Source organism: Salmo salar, chromosome 05 (genome assembly GCF_965601325.2).
Source record: "Salmo salar chromosome 05, fSalSal1, whole genome shotgun sequence".
NCBI classification, from domain to species: domain Eukaryota; kingdom Metazoa; phylum Chordata; class Actinopteri; order Salmoniformes; family Salmonidae; genus Salmo; species Salmo salar.
In genome coordinates this window covers 95,570,001-95,590,087 of record NC_138295.1, presented here as the reverse complement: position 1 = coordinate 95,590,087, position 20,087 = coordinate 95,570,001, and the positions used below count along the sequence as shown (strand labels likewise).

At 44.9% G+C, this 20,087-nt stretch overlaps 1 protein-coding gene across 8 annotated transcripts in view; it reads left to right on the top strand.

Annotated features, from left to right (window-relative positions):
* The window catches only part of LOC106606169 (exostosin-1a), a 126,335-nt gene that overhangs the window by 71,350 nt on the left and 34,898 nt on the right, over nucleotides 1-20,087 (top strand). For all 8 annotated transcript variants that reach the window (XM_082976006.1, XM_082976002.1, XM_082976003.1 and 5 more), the window contains exon 2: nucleotides 13,225-13,318. In XM_082976006.1, the coding sequence (XP_082832132.1) occupies nucleotides 13,225-13,318 (94 nt within the window). The remainder of the gene's footprint in view (nucleotides 1-13,224; nucleotides 13,319-20,087) is intronic.

Below are 20,087 nucleotides of genomic sequence, written 5' to 3'. Positions count from 1 at the left end.
TACCGCTTCCTCAGGGCCTATACATGCTCTAATACATAGGTCTAGCTCTCTCTTGGCTTGACTAGAGATCTCCAGGCTAGGTACCGCTTCCTCAGGGCCTATACATGCTCTAATACATAGGTCTAGCTCTCTCTTGGCTTGACTAGAGATCTTCAGGCTAGGTACCGCTTCCTCAGGGCCTATACATGCTCTAATACATAGGTCTAGCTCTCTCTTGGCTTGACTAGCGATCTTCAGGCTAGGTACCGCTTCCTCAGGGTCTATACATGCTCTAATACATAGGTCTAGCTCTCTCTTGGCTTGACTAGCGATCTTCAGGCTAGGTACCGCTTCCTCAGGGTCTATACATGCTCTAATACATAGGTCTAGCTCTCTCTTGGCTTGACTAGAGATCTTCAGGCTAGGTACCGCTTCCTCAGGGTCTATACATGCTCTAATACATAGGTCTAGCTCTCTCTCGGCTTGACTAGAGATCTCCAGGCTAGGTACCGCTTCCTCAGGGCCTATACATGCTCTAATACATAGGTCTAGCTCTCTCTCGGCTTGACTAGAGATCTCCAGGCTAGGTACCACTTCCTCAGGGTCTATACATGCTCTAATACATAGGTCTAGCTCTCTCTTGGCTTGACTAGAGATCTCCAGGCTAGGTACCGCTTCCTCAGGGCCTATACATGCTCTAATACATAGGTCTAGCTCTCTCTTGGCTTGACTAGCGATCTTCAGGCTAGGTACCGCTTCCTCAGGGTCTAATTACACAATAATTATCCCTGTACAGGTTGTCCCACATCTGTCAAATGTCACTCTCTGCTTCCCGTAGTTTCTACTCGTCTGATTTATGGTGAAGATGATTCAACTCAGACTCGTGTGAACAAAGTAACAGCGTGTTTCTCAGTGTTTCTAAGGCAACTAGTAAACACAACAGGCTAACTAGATAAACAGGACATTGTTGGGCTGTGTGAACATAACTGTGTTATTACTACACGGCTGGGAAGACATCTCTGGACTAGTCCTGTCTATCAGTTTACTGGGTTCATACACGATAACTCATCAATCTATCAGTTTACTGGGTTCAATGTGTGTAATTGTCCCGCTGAAGAATACATCTCTATCCCAGGTTTAGGTTTTCAGAAGACTGAGGTGGGTTTTCCTTTTCACCTGGGCGTGGCTCCTTTCATATTTATTTCAATCCTGACAAACTCCCCAGTCCCTGCCAGTGACAAGCATACCCATAACATGATGCTGCCACCACAGTACACACCCATAACATGATGCTGCCACCACAGTACATACCCATAACATGATGCTGTCACCACAATACATACCCATAGCATGATGCTGCCACCACAGTACATACCCATAACATGATGCTGTCACCACAATACATACCCATAACGTGATGCTGCCACCACAATACATACCCATAACATGATGCTGCCACCACAATACATACCCATAACATGATGCTGCCACCACAATACATACCCATAACGTGATGCTGCCACCACAATACATACCCATAACATGATGCTGCCACCACAATACACACCCATAACGTGATGCTGCCACCACAGTACACACCCATAGCATGATGCTGCCACCACAGTACATACCCATAGCATGATGCTGCCACCACAGTGCATACCCATAGCATGATGCTGCCACCACAGTACATAGCCATAACATGATGCTGCCACCACAATACATACCCATAACATGATGCTGCCACCACAATACATACCCATAACATGATGCTGCCACCACAATACATACCCATAGCATGATGCTGCCACCACAATACATACCCATAACATGATGCTGCCACCACAATACACACCCATAACATGATGCTGCCACCACAATACATACCCATAGCATGATGCTGCCACCACAGTACATACCCATAACATGATGCTGCCACCACAGTACACACCCATAAGATGATGCTGCCACCACAGTACACACCCATAACATGATGCTGCCACCACAGTACATACCCCTAACATGATGCTGCCACCACAGTACATACCCATAACATGATGCTGCCACCACAGTACATACCCATAACATGATGCTGCCACCACTGTACATACCCATACCATGATGCTGCCACCACAGTACATACACATAACATGATGCTGCCACCACAGTACATACCCATAACATGATGCTGCCACCACAGTACATACCCATAACATGATGCTGCCACCACAGTACACACCCATAACATGATGCTGCCACCACAGTACATACCCATAACATGATGCTGCCACCACAGTACATACCCATAACATGATGCTGCCACCACAGTACACACCCATAACATGATGCTGCCACCACAGTACACACCCATAACATGATGCTGCCACCACAGTACACACCCATAACATGATGCTGCCACCACAGTACACACCCATAACATGATGCTGCCACCACAATACACACCCATAACGTGATGCTGCCACCACAGTACACACCCATAACGTGATGCTGCCACCACAGTACACACCCATAACATGATGCTGCCACCACAATACACACCCATAACATGATGCTGCCACCACAGTACACACCCATAACGTGATGCTGCCACCACAGTAGACACCCATAACATGATGCTGCCACCACAATACACACCCATAACATGATGCTGCCACCACAGTACATACCCATAACATGATGCTGCCACCACAGTACACACCCATAACATGATGCTGCCACCACAGTACACACCCATAACATGATGCTGCCACCACAGTACACACCCATAACATGATGCTGCCACCACAATACACACCCATAACGTGATGCTGCCACCACAGTACACACCCATAACGTGATGCTGCCACCACAGTACACACCCATAACATGATGCTGCCGCCACAGTACACACCCATAACATGATGCTGCCACCACAGTACACACCCATAACATGATGCTGCCACCACAATACACACCCATAACATGATGCTGCCACCACAGTACACACCCATAATGTGATGCTGCCACCACAGTACACACCCATAACATGATGCTGCCACCACAGTACACACCCATAACATGATGCTGCCACCACAGTACACACCCATAACATGATGCTGCCACCACAGTACACACCCATAACATGATGCTGCCACCACAATACACACCCATAACATGATGCTGCCACCACAGTACACACCCATAACATGATGCTGCCACCACAATACACACCCATAACATGATGCTGCCACCACAATACATACCCATAACATGATGCTGCCACCACAATGCAGAGGGTTTTACTCTGTGTTTTATTACGTTGGAGTTGACACAAACCTGTTGTTTTTAACGTAGGCCATGTTTTTATTTATTTTTTATTTAACCTTTATTTAACTAGGCAAGTCAGTTACAATGATGGCCTATCGAAAGGCAAAAGGCCTCCTGCGGGGGACGGGAGCATGGGATTAAACATACAAATAAATAAATATAAATATAGGACAAAACACACATCATGACAAGAGGGACGACACAACACTACATAAAGAGACAACACAACACTACATAAAGAGACAACACAACACTACATAAAGAGAGACGACACAACACTACATAAAGAGAGACAACACAACACTACATAGAGAGAGACGACACAACACTACATAAAGAGAGACGACACAACACTACATAAAGAGAGACGACACTACACTACATAAAGAGAGACAACACAACACTACATAAAGAGAGACGACACAACACTACATCAAGAGAGACACCACAACACTACATCAAGAGAGACCACAACACTACATAAGAGAGACACACAACACTACATCAAGAGAGACTCCACAACACTACATCAAGAGAGACTCCACAACACTACATCAAGAGAGACAACACAACACTACATAAAGAGAGACAACACAACACTACATAAAGAGAGACAACACTACATAAAGAGAGACAACACAACACTACATAAAGAGAGACAACACAACACTACATAAAGAGAGACAACACAACACTACATAAAGAGAGACAACACTACATAAAGAGAGACGACACAACACTACATAAAGAGACAACACAACACTACATAAAGAGAGACAACACAACACTACATAGAGACAACACTACACTACATAAAGAGAGACAACACAACACTACATAGAGAGAGACAACACAACACTACATAGAGAGAGACAACACAACACTACATAAAGAGAGACAACACAACACTACATAAAGAGAGACAACACTACATAAAGAGAGACAACACAACACTACATAAAGAGAGACAACACAACACTACATAAAGAGAGACAACACAACACTACATAGAGAGAGACAACACAACACTACATAAAGAGAGACAACACAACACTACATAAAGAGACAACACTACATAAAGAGAGACAACACTACATAAAGAGAGACAACACTACATAAAGAGAGACAACACAACACTACATAGAGACAACACAACACTACATAAAGAGAGACAACACAACACTACATAAAGAGAGACAACACAACACTACATAAAGAGAGACGACCACTACACTACATAGAGACAACACAACACTACATAAAGAGAGACAACACAACACTACATAGAGACAACACTACACTACATAAAGAGAGACAACACAACACTACATAGAGAGAGACAACACAACACTACATAGAGAGAGACAACACAACACTACATAAAGAGAGACAACACAACACTACATAAAGAGAGACAACACTACATAAAGAGAGACAACACTACATAAAGAGAGACAACACAACACTACATAAAGAGAGACGACACAACACTACATAAAGAGAGACGACACTACACTACATAAAGAGAGACAACACAACACTACATAAAGAGAGACGACACAACACTACATAAAGAGAGACGACACAACACTACATAAAGAGAGACAACACTACACTACATAAAGAGAGACAACACAACACTACATAAAGAGAGATTCCACAACACTACATAAAGAGAGACAACACAACACTACATAAAGAGAGACAACACAACACTACATAAAGAGAGACAACACTACATAAAGAGAGACAACACAACACTACATAAAGAGAGACAACACAACACTACATAAAGAGAGACAACACAACACTACATAAAGAGAGACAACACTACATAAAGAGAGACGACACAACACTACATAAAGAGACAACACAACACTACATAAAGAGAGACAACACAACACTACATAGAGACAACACTACACTACATAAAGAGAGACAACACAACACTACATAGAGAGAGACAACACAACACTACATAGAGAGAGACAACACAACACTACATAAAGAGAGACAACACAACACTACATAAAGAGAGACAACACTACATAAAGAGAGACAACACAACACTACATAAAGAGAGACAACACAACACTACATAAAGAGAGACAACACAACACTACATAGAGAGAGACAACACAACACTACATAAAGAGAGACAACACAACACTACATAAAGAGACAACACTACATAAAGAGAGACAACACTACATAAAGAGAGACAACACTACATAAAGAGAGACAACACAACACTACATAGAGACAACACAACACTACATAAAGAGAGACAACACAACACTACATAAAGAGAGACAACACAACACTACATAAAGAGAGACGACACTACACTACATAGAGACAACACAACACTACATAAAGAGAGACAACACAACACTACATAGAGACAACACTACACTACATAAAGAGAGACAACACAACACTACATAGAGAGAGACAACACAACACTACATAGAGAGAGACAACACAACACTACATAAAGAGAGACAACACAACACTACATAAAGAGAGACAACACTACATAAAGAGAGACAACACTACATAAAGAGAGACAACACTACATAAAGAGAGACAACACAACACTACATAAAGAGAGACGACACAACACTACATAAAGAGAGACGACACTACACTACATAAAGAGAGACAACACAACACTACATAAAGAGAGACGACACAACACTACATAAAGAGAGACGACACAACACTACATAAAGAGAGACAACACTACACTACATAAAGAGAGACAACACAACACTACATAAAGAGAGACTCCACAACACTACATAAAGAGAGACAACACAACACTACATAAAGAGAGACAACACAACACTACATAAAGAGAGACAACACTACATAAAGAGAGACAACACAACACTACATAAAGAGAGACAACACAACACTACATAAAGAGAGACAACACAACACTACATAAAGAGAGACAACACTACATAAAGAGAGACGACACAACACTACATAAAGAGACAACACAACACTACATAAAGAGAGACAACACAACACTACATAGAGACAACACTACACTACATAAAGAGAGACAACACAACACTACATAGAGAGAGACAACACAACACTACATAGAGAGAGACAACACAACACTACATAAAGAGAGACAACACAACACTACATAAAGAGAGACAACACTACATAAAGAGAGACAACACTACATAAAGAGAGACAACACTACATAAAGAGAGACAACACAACACTACATAAAGAGAGACAACACAACACTACATAAAGAGAGACAACACAACACTACATAGAGAGAGACAACACAACACTACATAAAGAGAGACAACACAACACTACATAAAGAGACAACACTACATAAAGAGAGACAACACTACATAAAGAGAGACAACACTACATAAAGAGAGACAACACAACACTACATAGAGACAACACAACACTACATAAAGAGAGACAACACAACACTACATAAAGAGAGACAACACAACACTACATAAAGAGAGACGACACTACACTACATAGAGACAACACAACACTACATAAAGAGAGACAACACAACACTACATAGAGAGAGACAACACAACACTACATAGAGAGAGACAACACAACACTACATAAAGAGAGACAACACAACACTACATAAAGAGAGACGACACTACATAAAGAGAGACAACACTACATAAAGAGAGACAACACTACATAAAGAGAGACAACACTACATAAAGAGAGACAACACAACACTACATAAAGAGAGACAACACAACACTACATAAAGAGAGACAACCCAACACTACATAGAGAGAGACAACACAACACTACATAAAGAGAGACAACACAACACTACATAGAGACAACACAACACTACATAAAGAGAGACAACACAACACTACATAAAGAGAGACAACACAACACTACATAAAGAGAGACAACACAACACTACATAAAGAGAGACAACACTACACTACATAAAGAGAGACAACACAACACTACATAAAGAGAGACAACACAACACTACATAGAGAGAGACATTGTCACGTCCTGACCATAGTAAGAGGTTATTTTCTATGGTAGAGTAGGTCAGGGCGTGACAGGGGGTGTTTTTCTATGTTTTGTATTTCTATTTTCATGTTCTAGTTTTGTATTTCTATGTTGGTTTTGTTTGGGATGATCTCAAATTAGAGGCAGCTGGTCCTCGTTGTCTCTAATTGGAGATCATACTTAAGTAGGGTTTTTTTCCACCTGGGTTTGTGGGAGATTAGTTTTGAGTCGTGTTTGTTTCACCTCTCTGTCAGGTTTTGTTTTTTATTTATATATATATATTTATTTTTTATTTTTTTGTCATTCAAGTTTATTTATGTATTGCATAGTTTCACAGAATAAATAAAATGTGGAACGATACACACGCTGCACTTTGGTCCGTTCATTCCTACGACAACCGTGACAGACCTAAGACAACAACACAGCATGGCAGCGACACATGACAACACAGCATGGTAGCAACACAACATGACAACAACACAGCATGGTAGCAACACAACATGACAACAACATGGTAGCAACACAACATGGTAGCAGCACAAAACATGGTACAAACATTATTGGGCAAAAAAAGTGAATGTCTTTGGCCATGTTGTCTTGAAGTGTTACTTATCAGCCTTGTTGCAAACAGAATGGAAGATTTTGGAGTGGATTATTCAACACGTGCTTCCTCCTATTCACTCGGTCATACAGGCCAGTAATGTGGAGTGGATTATTCAGCACGTGCTTCCTCCTATTCACTCAGTCATACAGGCCAATGATGTGGAGTGGATTATTCAGCACGTGCTTCCTCCTATTCACTCGGTCATACAGGCCAGTAATGTGGAGTGGATTATTCAGCACGTGCTTCCACCTATTCACTCGGTCATACAGGCCAGTAATGTGGAGTGGATTATTCAGCACGTGCTTCCTCCTATTCACTCGGTCATACAGGCCAGTAATGTGGAGTGGATTATTCAGCACGTGCTTCCTCCTATTCACTCGGTCATACAGGCCAGTAATGTGGAGTGGATTATTCAGCACGTGCTTCCTCCTATTCACTCGGTCATACAGGCCAGTAATGTGGAGTGGATTATTCAGCACGTGCTTCCACCTATTCACTCGGTCATACAGGCCAGTAATGTGGAGTGGATTATTCAGCACGTGCTTCCTCCTATTCACTCGGTCATACAGGCCAGTAATGTGGAGTGGATTATTCAACACGTGCTTCCTCCTATTCACTCGGTCATACAGGCCAGTAATGTGGAGTGGATTATTCAGCACGTGCTTCCTCCTATTCACTCGGTCATACAGGCCAATAATGTGGAGTGGATTATTCAGCACGTGCTTCCTCCTATTCACTCGGTCATACAGGCCAGTAATGTGGAGTGGATTATTCAGCACGTGCTTCCACCTATTCACTCGGTCATACAGGCCAGTAATGTCGAGTGGATTATTCAGCACGTGCTTCCTCCTATTCACTCGGTCATACAGGCCAGTAATGTGGAGTGGATTATTCAGCACGTGCTTCCTCCTATTCACTCGGTCATACAGGCCAGTAATGTGGAGTGGATTATTCAGCACGTGCTTCCTCCTATTCACTCGGTCATACAGGCCAGTAATGTGGAGTGGATTATTCAGCACGTGCTTCCACCTATTCACTCGGTCATACAGGCCAGTAATGTGGAGTGGATTATTCAGCACGTGCTTCCTCCTATTCACTCGGTCATACAGGCCAGTAATGTGGAGTGGATTATTCAACACGTGCTTCCTCCTATTCACTCGGTCATACAGGCCAGTAATGTGGAGTGGATTATTCAGCACGTGCTTCCTCCTATTCACTCGGTCATACAGGCCAGTAATGTGGAGTGGATTATTCAGCACGTGCTTCCTCCTATTCACTCGGTCATACAGGCCAGTAATGTGGAGTGGATTATTCAACACGTGCTTCCTCCTATTGACTCGGTCATACAGGCCAGTAATGTGGAGTGGATTATTCAGCACGTGCTTCCTCCTATTCACTCGGTCATACAGGCCAGTAATGTGGAGTGGATTATTCAGCACGTGCTTCCTCCTATTCACTCGGTCATACAGGCCAGTAATGTGGAGTGGATTATTCAGCACGTGCTTCCTCCTATTCACTCGGTCATACAGGCCAGTAATGTGGAGTGGATTATTCAGCACGTGCTTCCTCCTATTCACTCGGTCATACAGGCCAGTAATGTGGAGTGGATTATTCAGCACGTGCTTCCTCCTATTCACTCGGTCATACAGGCCAGTAATGTGGAGTGGATTATTCAGCACGTGCTTCCTCCTATTCACTCGGTCATACAGGCCAGTAATGTGGAGTGGATTATTCAACACGTGCTTCCTCCTATTCACTCGGTCATAAAGGCCAGTAATGTGGAGTGGATTATTCAGCACGTGCTTCCTCCTATTCACTCGGTCATACAGGCCAGTAATGTGGAGTGGATTATTCAGCACGTGCTTCCTCCTATTCACTCGGTCATACAGGCCAGTAATGTGGAGTGGACGCTAGTGATTGAGTGTGTGAAAGGTGAGCAGTCAGTGCAGGTGGGCAGATCAAGTGTTTCAGCAGTCTGATGGTTTCTAGATAACAGCAGGCTCAGAGACAGTTTCTATCAGACCTGACGGACAGTGCGCTGTAAACCACAGGTCATGTCAAGGTCAACCAGACATGGGGTCATGTGTCAGAGCTGTGGAATGTCCTCCTCCTCATTTCCCAGAGACCTCAAGTCTCGCAGTTTCAATACAATCTACAACATCTGAAGCTTTGTAGATGTGTGCTTCTCAAACAGGGTGAATTCAGGCTGCTCAGTGATCCAGGGTGAATTCAGGCTGCTCAGTGATCCAGGGTGAATTCAGGCTGCTCAGTGATCCAGGGTGGATTCAGGCTGCTCAGTGATCCAGGGTGAATTCAGGCTGCTCAGTGATCCAGGGTGAATTCAGGCTGCTCCAGGATGGATAGAGGGATTCAGGTAGACCCCTGGACTGGGCTGCTGATGAGGGCTATTCATAGCAGATCTGCCCCAGACTCACACATCACCACATACACATCACCACATACACATACACATCACCACATACACATCACCACATACACATCACCACATACACATCACCACATACACATCAACACATACACATCAACACATACACATCACCACATACACATCAACACATACACATCACCACATACACATCACCACATACACATCACCACATACACATCACCACATACACATCACCACATACACATCACCACATACACATCACGGCCCGACGCAGGAATTCCAAGCATCATCAGGTGCTGACTGACCTGTAGATTGGAGGGAAGAGGAGGTGCTGACTGACCTGTAGATTGGAGGGAAGAGGAGGTGCTGACTGACCTGTAGATTGGAGGGAAGAGGAGGTGCTGACTGACCTGTAGATTGGAAGGGAAGAGGAGGTGCTGACTGACCTGTAGATTGGAGGGAAGAGGAGGTGCTGACTGACCTGTAGATTGGAGGGAAGAGGAGGTGCTGACTGACCTGTAGATTGGAGGGAAGAGGAGGTGCTGACTGACCTGTAGATTGGAAGGGAAGAGGAGGTGCTGACTGACCTGTAGATTGGAGGGAAGAGGAGGTGCTGACTGACCTGTAGATTGGAGGGAAGAGGAGGTGCTGACTGACCTGTAGATTGGAGGGAAGAGGAGGTGCTGACTGACCTGTAGATTGGAGGGAAGAGGAGGTGCTGACTGACCTGTAGATTGGAGGGAAGAGGAGGTGCTGACTGACCTGTAGATTGGAGGGAAGAGGAGGTGCTGACTGACCTGTAGATTGGAGGGAAGAGGAGGTGCTGACTGACCTGTAGAAGTGCTGACTGACCTGTAGATTGGAGGGAAGAGGAGGTGCTGACTGACCTGTAGATTGGAGGGAAGAGGAGGTGCTGACTGACCTGTAGATTGGAGGGAAGAGGAGGTGCTGACTGACCTGTAGATTGGAGGGAAGAGGAGGTGCTGACTGACCTGTAGATTGGAAGGGAAGAGGAGGTGCTGACTGACCTGTAGATTGGAGGGAAGAGGAGGTGCTGACTGACCTGTAGATTGGAGGGAAGAGGAGGTGCTGACTGACCTGTAGATTGGAGGGAAGAGGAGGTGCTGACTGACCTGTAGATTGGAGGGAAGAGGAGGTGCTGACTGACCTGTAGATTGGAGGGAAGAGGAGGTGCTGACTGACCTGTAGATTGGAGGGAAGAGGAGGTGCTGACTGACCTGTAGATTGGAGGGAAGAGGAGGTGCTGACTGACCTGTAGATTGGAGGGAAGAGGAGGTGCTGACTGACCTGTAGATTGGAGGGAAGAGGAGGTGCTGACTGACCTGTAGATTGGAGGGAAGAGGAGGTGCTGACTGACCTGTAGATTGGAAGGGAAGAGGAGGTGCTGACTGACCTGTAGATTGGAGGGAAGAGGAGGTGCTGACTGACCTGTAGATTGGAAGGGAAGAGGAGGTGCTGACTGACCTGTAGATTGGAGGGAAGAGGAGGTGCTGACTGACCTGTAGATTGGAAGGGAAGAGGAGGTGCTGACTGACCTGTAGATTGGAGGGAAGAGGAGGTGCTGACTGACCTGTAGATTGGAGGGAAGAGGAGGTGCTGACTGACCTGTAGATTGGAGGGAAGAGGAGGTGCTGACTGACCTGTAGATTGGAGGGAAGAGGAGGTGCTGACTGACCTGTAGATTGGAGGGAAGAGGAGGTGCTGACTGACCTGTAGATTGGAGGGAAGAGGAGGTGCTGACTGACCTGTAGATTGGAGGGAAGAGGAGGTGCTGACTGACCTGTAGATTGGAGGGAAGAGGAGGTGCTGACTGACCTGTAGATTGGAGGGAAGAGGAGGTGCTGACTGACCTGTAGATTGGAGGGAAGAGGAGGTGCTGACTGACCTGTAGATTGGAGGGAAGAGGAGGTGCTGACTGACCTGTAGATTGGAGGGAAGAGGAGGTGCTGACTGACCTGTAGATTGGAGGGAAGAGGAGGTGCTGAGGGGTCTGCGTGCTTCCCAGCCCAAAACAGTTCAGAAGAGTTTGTGAATATATTATAACAGATTTTTATTTGTTTTGGACTTCGGGTAAGGGTTTTCCCCCCAGCTGTTCAGGCATACGTTTTTTTTTCTAAAGGCCAGCCGAAGTTCACACCCCTTTTGTCCGTGATTGGTCAACTAGAGGGATTCTTCAATCAAATCTTTGTTGTTATTCAACGAGAAACGATTCGTTTTCACACAAATGTTTTCATTGAGAAATTCTGCACCAAACATCTTAGATGTAAAACTAAGATCTCCTCGACCAAAAACACATCAAGAAACGGCATTTATTTTGACGTTATCTTAGATTTAATTCTGTCTACTGACTACGGCATCTCAAAATGGACAAACAGTACAATTGGCAGTTTTTTTTCTCCTCTCGTTTTTTTTCAAGCGAAGGTTTTTTCAGGGAGTATGGGAGCACACTAGTTTGGTTCACCTAGCCGACTCCGTCTGGATGCCAAACCGAACTGAAGCATGATGAAGCCTTTAGTAACCACTGGGTCGTTCACTGTGTAATCAACTGTTGTCCTGTCATAGCTCAAAGCTAACCCAGATAGAGACATGTTAACCCTCCCTGTCCAGCCCTGAATGCTAGAAGATCTCCCCCAGCTATAACCCTGTCCTACATCTGTCTGTTCCTCCAGTCCTCTGTGGTCCTTTGTGGCTCAGTTTGTAAGAGCTTGGTGTTGACCAAAGTCTTGGTTTTAATTCCCGCTGGGGCCAATCTATGTTGTTAAGTCACTGTTGATATGTGTCTACTAAATGCCATGTCATATTCATGTGTAACTCTAATCGTCTGTTCTGTCTTCAGACATGATTACAGAGAGATGCTTCACAACTCTACCTTCTGCCTGGTTCCCAGGGGACGACGTCTGGGATCCTTCCGCTTCCTGGAAGCACTGCAGGTACACACACACCACACACACACACCACGACACACACACACCACGTACACACACCACGCTCACACACACACACACACACGACACACACACACACACACACACACCACACACACACACACACACACACACACACACACACACACACACCACGTACACACACACACACACACACACACGTACACACACACACACACACCACGTACATACACACACACACACACACTACATTTACACTAGGTGTGTATAAGCCATTGACTTTCAAGCTGTTTTCATTTGATAGTGTCCTGGATTTTTGTTAAATGAAATAGCCATGTTTGGCCTCTCGTTCATTCTGCTAGTCCCACTAACAGCCAGTACAGTACAGCTTCTGCCAGAGAGGGAGAGAGCAGCCTTCCTCTGTGTCTGTCACGTCCTGACCATAGAAAGCTTTTATTTTCTATGGTAGAGTAGGTCAGGGCGTGACAGGGGGTTTAGTCTAGTTTATTTATGTCTATGTTGGTTCTAGTTTCTTTTTTCTACGTTTTTTTGGGGGGGATGATCTCCAATCATCGTTGTCTCTAATTGGGGATCATATTTAAGTTGTTGTTTTTCCCACTAGGTTTTGTGGGAGATTATTTTGAGTTAGTGTATGTTGCACCTCTTTGTCACGGTTTGTTGATTTGTTTATTAAGTTTATTTGTATGTCTTGCATAGTTTCACAGTTATAATAAAATGTGGAACGATACACACGCTGCACCTTGGTCCCATTCTTCAGACCGTCGTGACAGTGTCTCTGTCCCGACGCCAGAGGCTTCCATTCTCATCCTGCGTTATTAACTAGTGGAACTCAGCAGGGCTGCTGATTAGACAGAGAGAAACTGACTGTCCTGGACAACCAGGACCGCTCTCTGAGGGATCAGATGACTGCTACTGTACTGGGAACCCCATGTAGATCACCATCTACTGTCCTGGACAACCAGGACCGCTCCCTGAGGGATCAGATGACTGCTACTGTACTGGGAACCCCATGTAGATCACCATCTACTGTCCTGGACAACCAGGACCGCTCCCTGAGGGATCAGATGACTGCTACTGTACTGGGAACCCCATGTAGATCACCATCTACTGTCCTGGACAACCAGGACCGCTCCCTGAGGGATCAGATGACTGCTACTGTACTGGGAACCCCATATAGATCACCATCTACTGTCCTGGACAACCAGGACCGCTCCCTGAGGGATCAGATGACTGCTACTGTACTGGGAACCCCATGTAGATCACCATCTACTGTCCTGGACAACCAGGACCGCTCCCTGAGGGATCAGATGACTGCTACTGTACTGGGAACCCCATGTAGATCACCATCTACTGTCCTGGACAACCAGGACCGCTCCCTGAGGGATCAGATGACTGCTACTGTACTGGGAACCCCATGTAGATCACCATCTACTGTCCTGGACAACCAGGACCGCTCCCTGAGGGATCAGATGACTGCTACTGTACTGGGAACCCCATATAGATCACCATCTACTGTCCCCATCTACTGTCCCCATATAGTTCACCATCTACTGTCCCCATATAGATCACCATCTACTGTCCCCATATAGATCACCATCTACTGTCCTGGACAACCAGGACCGCTCCCTGAGGGATCAGATGACTGCTACTGTACTGGGAACCCCATATAGATCGCCATCTACTGTCCCCATCTACTGTCCCCATATAGTTCACCATCTACTGTCACCATATAGATCACCATCTACTGTCCCCATATAGATCACCATCTACTGTCCCCATATAGATCACCATCTACTGTCCCCATATAGATCACCATCTACTGTCCCCATATAGATCACCATCTACTGTCCCCATATAGATCACCATCTACTGTCCCCATATAGATCACCATCTACTGTCCCCATATAGATCACCATCTACTGTCCCCATATAGATCACCATCTACTGTCCCCATATAGATCACCATCTACTGTCCCCATATAGATCACCATCTACTGTCCCCATATAGATCACCATCTACTGTCCCCATATAGATCCCCATTTACTGTCCCCATATAGTTCACCATCTACTGTCCCCATATAGATCATCATCTACTGTCCCCATATAGATCACCATCTACTGTCCCCATATAGATCACCATCTACTGTCCCCATATAGATCACCATCTACTGTCCCCATATAGATCACCATCTACTGTCCCCATATAGTTCACCATCTACTGTCCCCATATAGATCACCATCTACTGTCCCCATATAGATCACCATCTACTGTCCCCATCTACTGTCCCCATATAGATCACCATCTACTGTCCCCATATAGATCACCATCTACTGTCCCCATCTACTGTCCCCATATAGATCACCATCTACTGTCCCCATATAGTTCACCATCTACTGTCCCCATATAGATCACCATCTACTGTCCCCATATAGATCACCATCTACTGTCCCCATATAGATCACCATCTACTGTCCCCATATAGATCACCATCTACTGTCCCCATATAGTTCACCATCTACTGTCTCCATATAGATCACCATCTACTGTCCCCATATAGTTCACCATCTACTGTCCCCATATAGATCACCATATAGATCACCATCTACTGTCCCCATATAGATCACCATCTACTGTCTCCATATAGATCACCATCTACTGTCTCCATATAGATCACCATCTACTGTCCCCATATAGATCCCCATCTACTGTCCCCATATAGTTCACCATCTACTGTCTCCATATAGATCACCATCTACTGTCTCCATATAGATCACCATCTACTGTCCCCATATAGATCCCCATCTACTGTCCCCATATAGATCACCATCTACTGTCCCCATCTACTGTCCCCATATAGATCACCATCTACTGTCCCCATATAGATCACCATCTACTGTCCCCATATAGATCACCATCTACTGTCCCCATATAGATCACCATCTACTGTCCCCACATAAATCACCATCTACTGTCCCCATATAGATCACCATCTACTGTCCCCATATAGATCACCATCTACTGTCCCCATATAGATCACCATCTACTGTCCCCATATAGATCACCATCTACTGTCCCCATATAGATCACCATCTACTGTCCCCATATAGATCACCATCTACTGTCCCCATATAGATCACCATCTACTGTCCCCATATAGATCACCATCTACTGTCCCCACATAAATCACCATCTACTGTCCCCATATAGATCACCATCTACTGTCCCCTTATACAGTACCAGTCAAAAGTTTGGACACACCTACTTATTCAAGGGGTTTTCTTTATTTTTTACTATTTTCTACATTTTAGAATAATAGTGAAGACATCAAAACTATGAAATAACTCATATGGAATCATGTAGTAACCAAAAAAGTGTTAAACAAATTTGATTTGCCTTGATGACAGCTTTGCACACTCTTGGCATTCTCTCAACCAGCTTCATGAGGTAGTCACCTGGAATGCATTTCAATTAACAGGAGTGCCTTTTAAATTTGTGGAATTTCTTTCCTTCTTTAGGCGTTTGAGCCAATCAGTTGTGTTGTGACAAGGTAGGGGTGGTATACAGAAGATAGCCCTATTTGGTAAAAGACCATGTCCATATTATGGCAAGAACAGCTCAAATAAGCAAAGAGAAACGACAGTCCATCATTACTTAAGACACGAATGTCAGTCAATCCGGAGAATTTCAAGAACTTTGAATGTTTCTTCAAGTGTAGTCACAAAAACCATCAAGCGCTATGATGAAACTGGTTCTCATGAGGACCACCACAGGAAATGAAGACCCAGACCAAGAAGGAAAGGGATGGAGTGCTGCATCAGATGACCTGGCCTCCACAATCACCCCCTCTCAACCCAATTGAACCCAAATTCCTTGAAGACTGCTGTAAAAGCATTCCATGTGAAGCTGGTTGAGAGAATGCCAAGCGTGTGCAAAGCTGTCATCAAGGCAAAGGGTGGCTACTTTGAAGAATCTCAAATGTAAAATATATTTTGATTTGTTTAACACTTTTTTTGTTACTACATGATTCCATATATGTTATTTCATAGTTTCGATATATTCACTATTATTCTACAATGTAGAAAATAGTCAAAGGGAGAGGGACAGGGTGTTTGGACAGCCAATGGTTGAATGACACCCAGTTTAACAGATTAAGGACAGGAGGACACACCCCCTGGCTGTCAGGGCTGTAGTCTCTATTTGGACACACCCCCTGGCTGTCAGGGCTGTAGTCTCTATTTGGACACACCCCCTGGCTGTCAGGGCTGTAGCCTCTATTTGGACACACCCCCTGGCTGACAGGGCTGTAGCCTCTATTTGGACACACCCCCTGGCTGACAGGGCTGTAGCCTCTATTTGGACACACCCCCTGGCTGACAGGGCTGTAGCCTCTATTTGGACACACCCCCTGGCTGTCAGGGCTGTAGCCTCTATTTGGACACACCCCCTGGCTGTCAGGGCTGTAGCCTCTATTTGGACACACCCCCTGGCTGTCAGGGCTGTAGCCTCTATTTGGGCACACCCCCTGGCTGTAGCCTCTATTTGGACACAGAGCCAGTGGAGCACAGAGAGTGACACACACACACACACACACACACACACACACACACACACACACACACACACACACACACACACACACACACACACACACACAAACAAACACCCATGCAAACAAAAACATTTGCATAAACATTTACACGTTCTAATAGGCTCAAATGAAACATAGGCTTTTGTTTACCACGGTACTTTACTCACAATAAAACAACAATTTGAGGAAAAAGTCCCTGGCAATTGGAATGAATGAGTCTATTGTAATGACTATAGAGTTGACAGGTAATGTCTTGCTGAGCGGTGCGTGAATAAAATGGGCTCTATGCTATTACAGCTGAAAGGAAGTAGAAAGATCTGCTGAAGAAACGGATGGCCAGATGGTGCTGCATGTCTTAAAGCCCCAAACCACTGATCACATGTCTGGGAGGATTTCTTGTTGTTTTTGCTGACGATAATTTGCGTTATTAGATGGTTCAGCAGGCAGACAGGGACTGCATTAGTGTCATTAGTACTGACATCAGGGACACGCTGCTTTGACTTTCCACTTGTCCTCATGGAAACAGACACAATACTAGTGGTGTCCCGTCCTCATGGAAACAGACACAATACTAGTGGTGTCCTGTCCTGTCCTCATGGAAACAGACACAATACTAGTGGTGTCCTGTCCTGTCCTCATGGAAACAGACACAATACTAGTGGTGTCCTGTCCTCATGGAAACAGACACAATACTAGTGGTGTCCTGTCCTCATGGAAACAGACACAATACTAGTGGTGTCCTGTCCTCATGGAAACAGACACAATACTAGTGGTGTCCTGTCCTCATGGAAACAGACACAATACTAGTGGTGTCCTGTCCTCATGGAAACAGACACAATACTAGTGGTGTCCTGTCCTGTCCTCATGGAAACAGACACAATACTAGTGGTGTCCTGTCCTCATGGAAACAGACACAATACTAGTGGTGTCCTGTCCTCATGGATCTAGACACAATACTAGTGGTGTCCTGTCCTGTCCTCATGGAAACAGACACAATACTAGTGGTGTCCTGTCCTCATGGATCCAGACACAATACTAGTGGTGTCCTGTCCTCATGGAAACAGACACAATACTAGTGGTGTCCTGTCCTCATGGAAACAGACACAATACTAGTGGTGTCCTGTCCTCATGGAAACAGACACAATACTAGTGGTGTCCTGTCCTCATGGAAACAGACACAATACTAGTGGTGTCCTGTCCTGTCCTCATGGAAACAGACACAATACTAGTGGTGTCCTGTCCTGTCCTCATGGAAACAGACACAATACTAGTGGTGTCCTGTCCTCATGGAAACAGACAGAATACTAGTGGTGTCCTGTCCTCATGGAAACAGACACAATATTAGTGGTGTCCTGTCCTCATGGAAACAGACACAATACTAGTGGTGTCCTGTCCTGTCCTCATGGAAACAGACACAATACTAGTGGTGTCCTGTCCTCATGGAAACAGACACAATATTAGTGGTGTCCTGTCCTGTCCTCATGGAAACAGACACAATACTAGTGGTGTCCTGTCCTGTCCTCATGGAAACAGACACAATACTAGTGGTGTCCTGTCCTCATGGAAACAGACACAATACTAGTGGTGTCCTGTCCTCATGGATCCAGACACAATACTAGTTGGCGTCCTGTCCTGTCCTCATGGAAACAGACACAATACTAGTGGTGTCCTGTCCTCATGGAAACAGACACAATACTAGTGGTGTCCTGTCCTCATGGAAACAGACACAATACTAGTGGTGTCCTGTCCTCATGGAAACAGACACAATACTAGTGGTGTCCTGTCCTCATGGAAACAGACACAATACTAGTGGTGTCCTGTCCTGTCCTCATGGAAACAGACACAATACTAGTGGTGTCCTGTCCTCATGGAAACAGACACAATACTAGTGGTGTCCTGTCCTCATGGATCTAGACACAATACTAGTGGTGTCCTGTCCTGTCCTCATGGAAACAGACACAATACTAGTGGTGTCCTGTCCTCATGGAAACAGACACAATACTAGTGGTGTCCTGTCCTCATGGAAACAGACACAATACTAGTGGTGTCCTGTCCTCATGGAAACAGACACAATACTAGTGGTGTCCTGTCCTCATGGAAACAGACACAATACTAGTGGTGTCTTGTCCTGTCCTCATGGAAACAGACACAATACTAGTGGTGTCCTGTCCTCATGGAAACA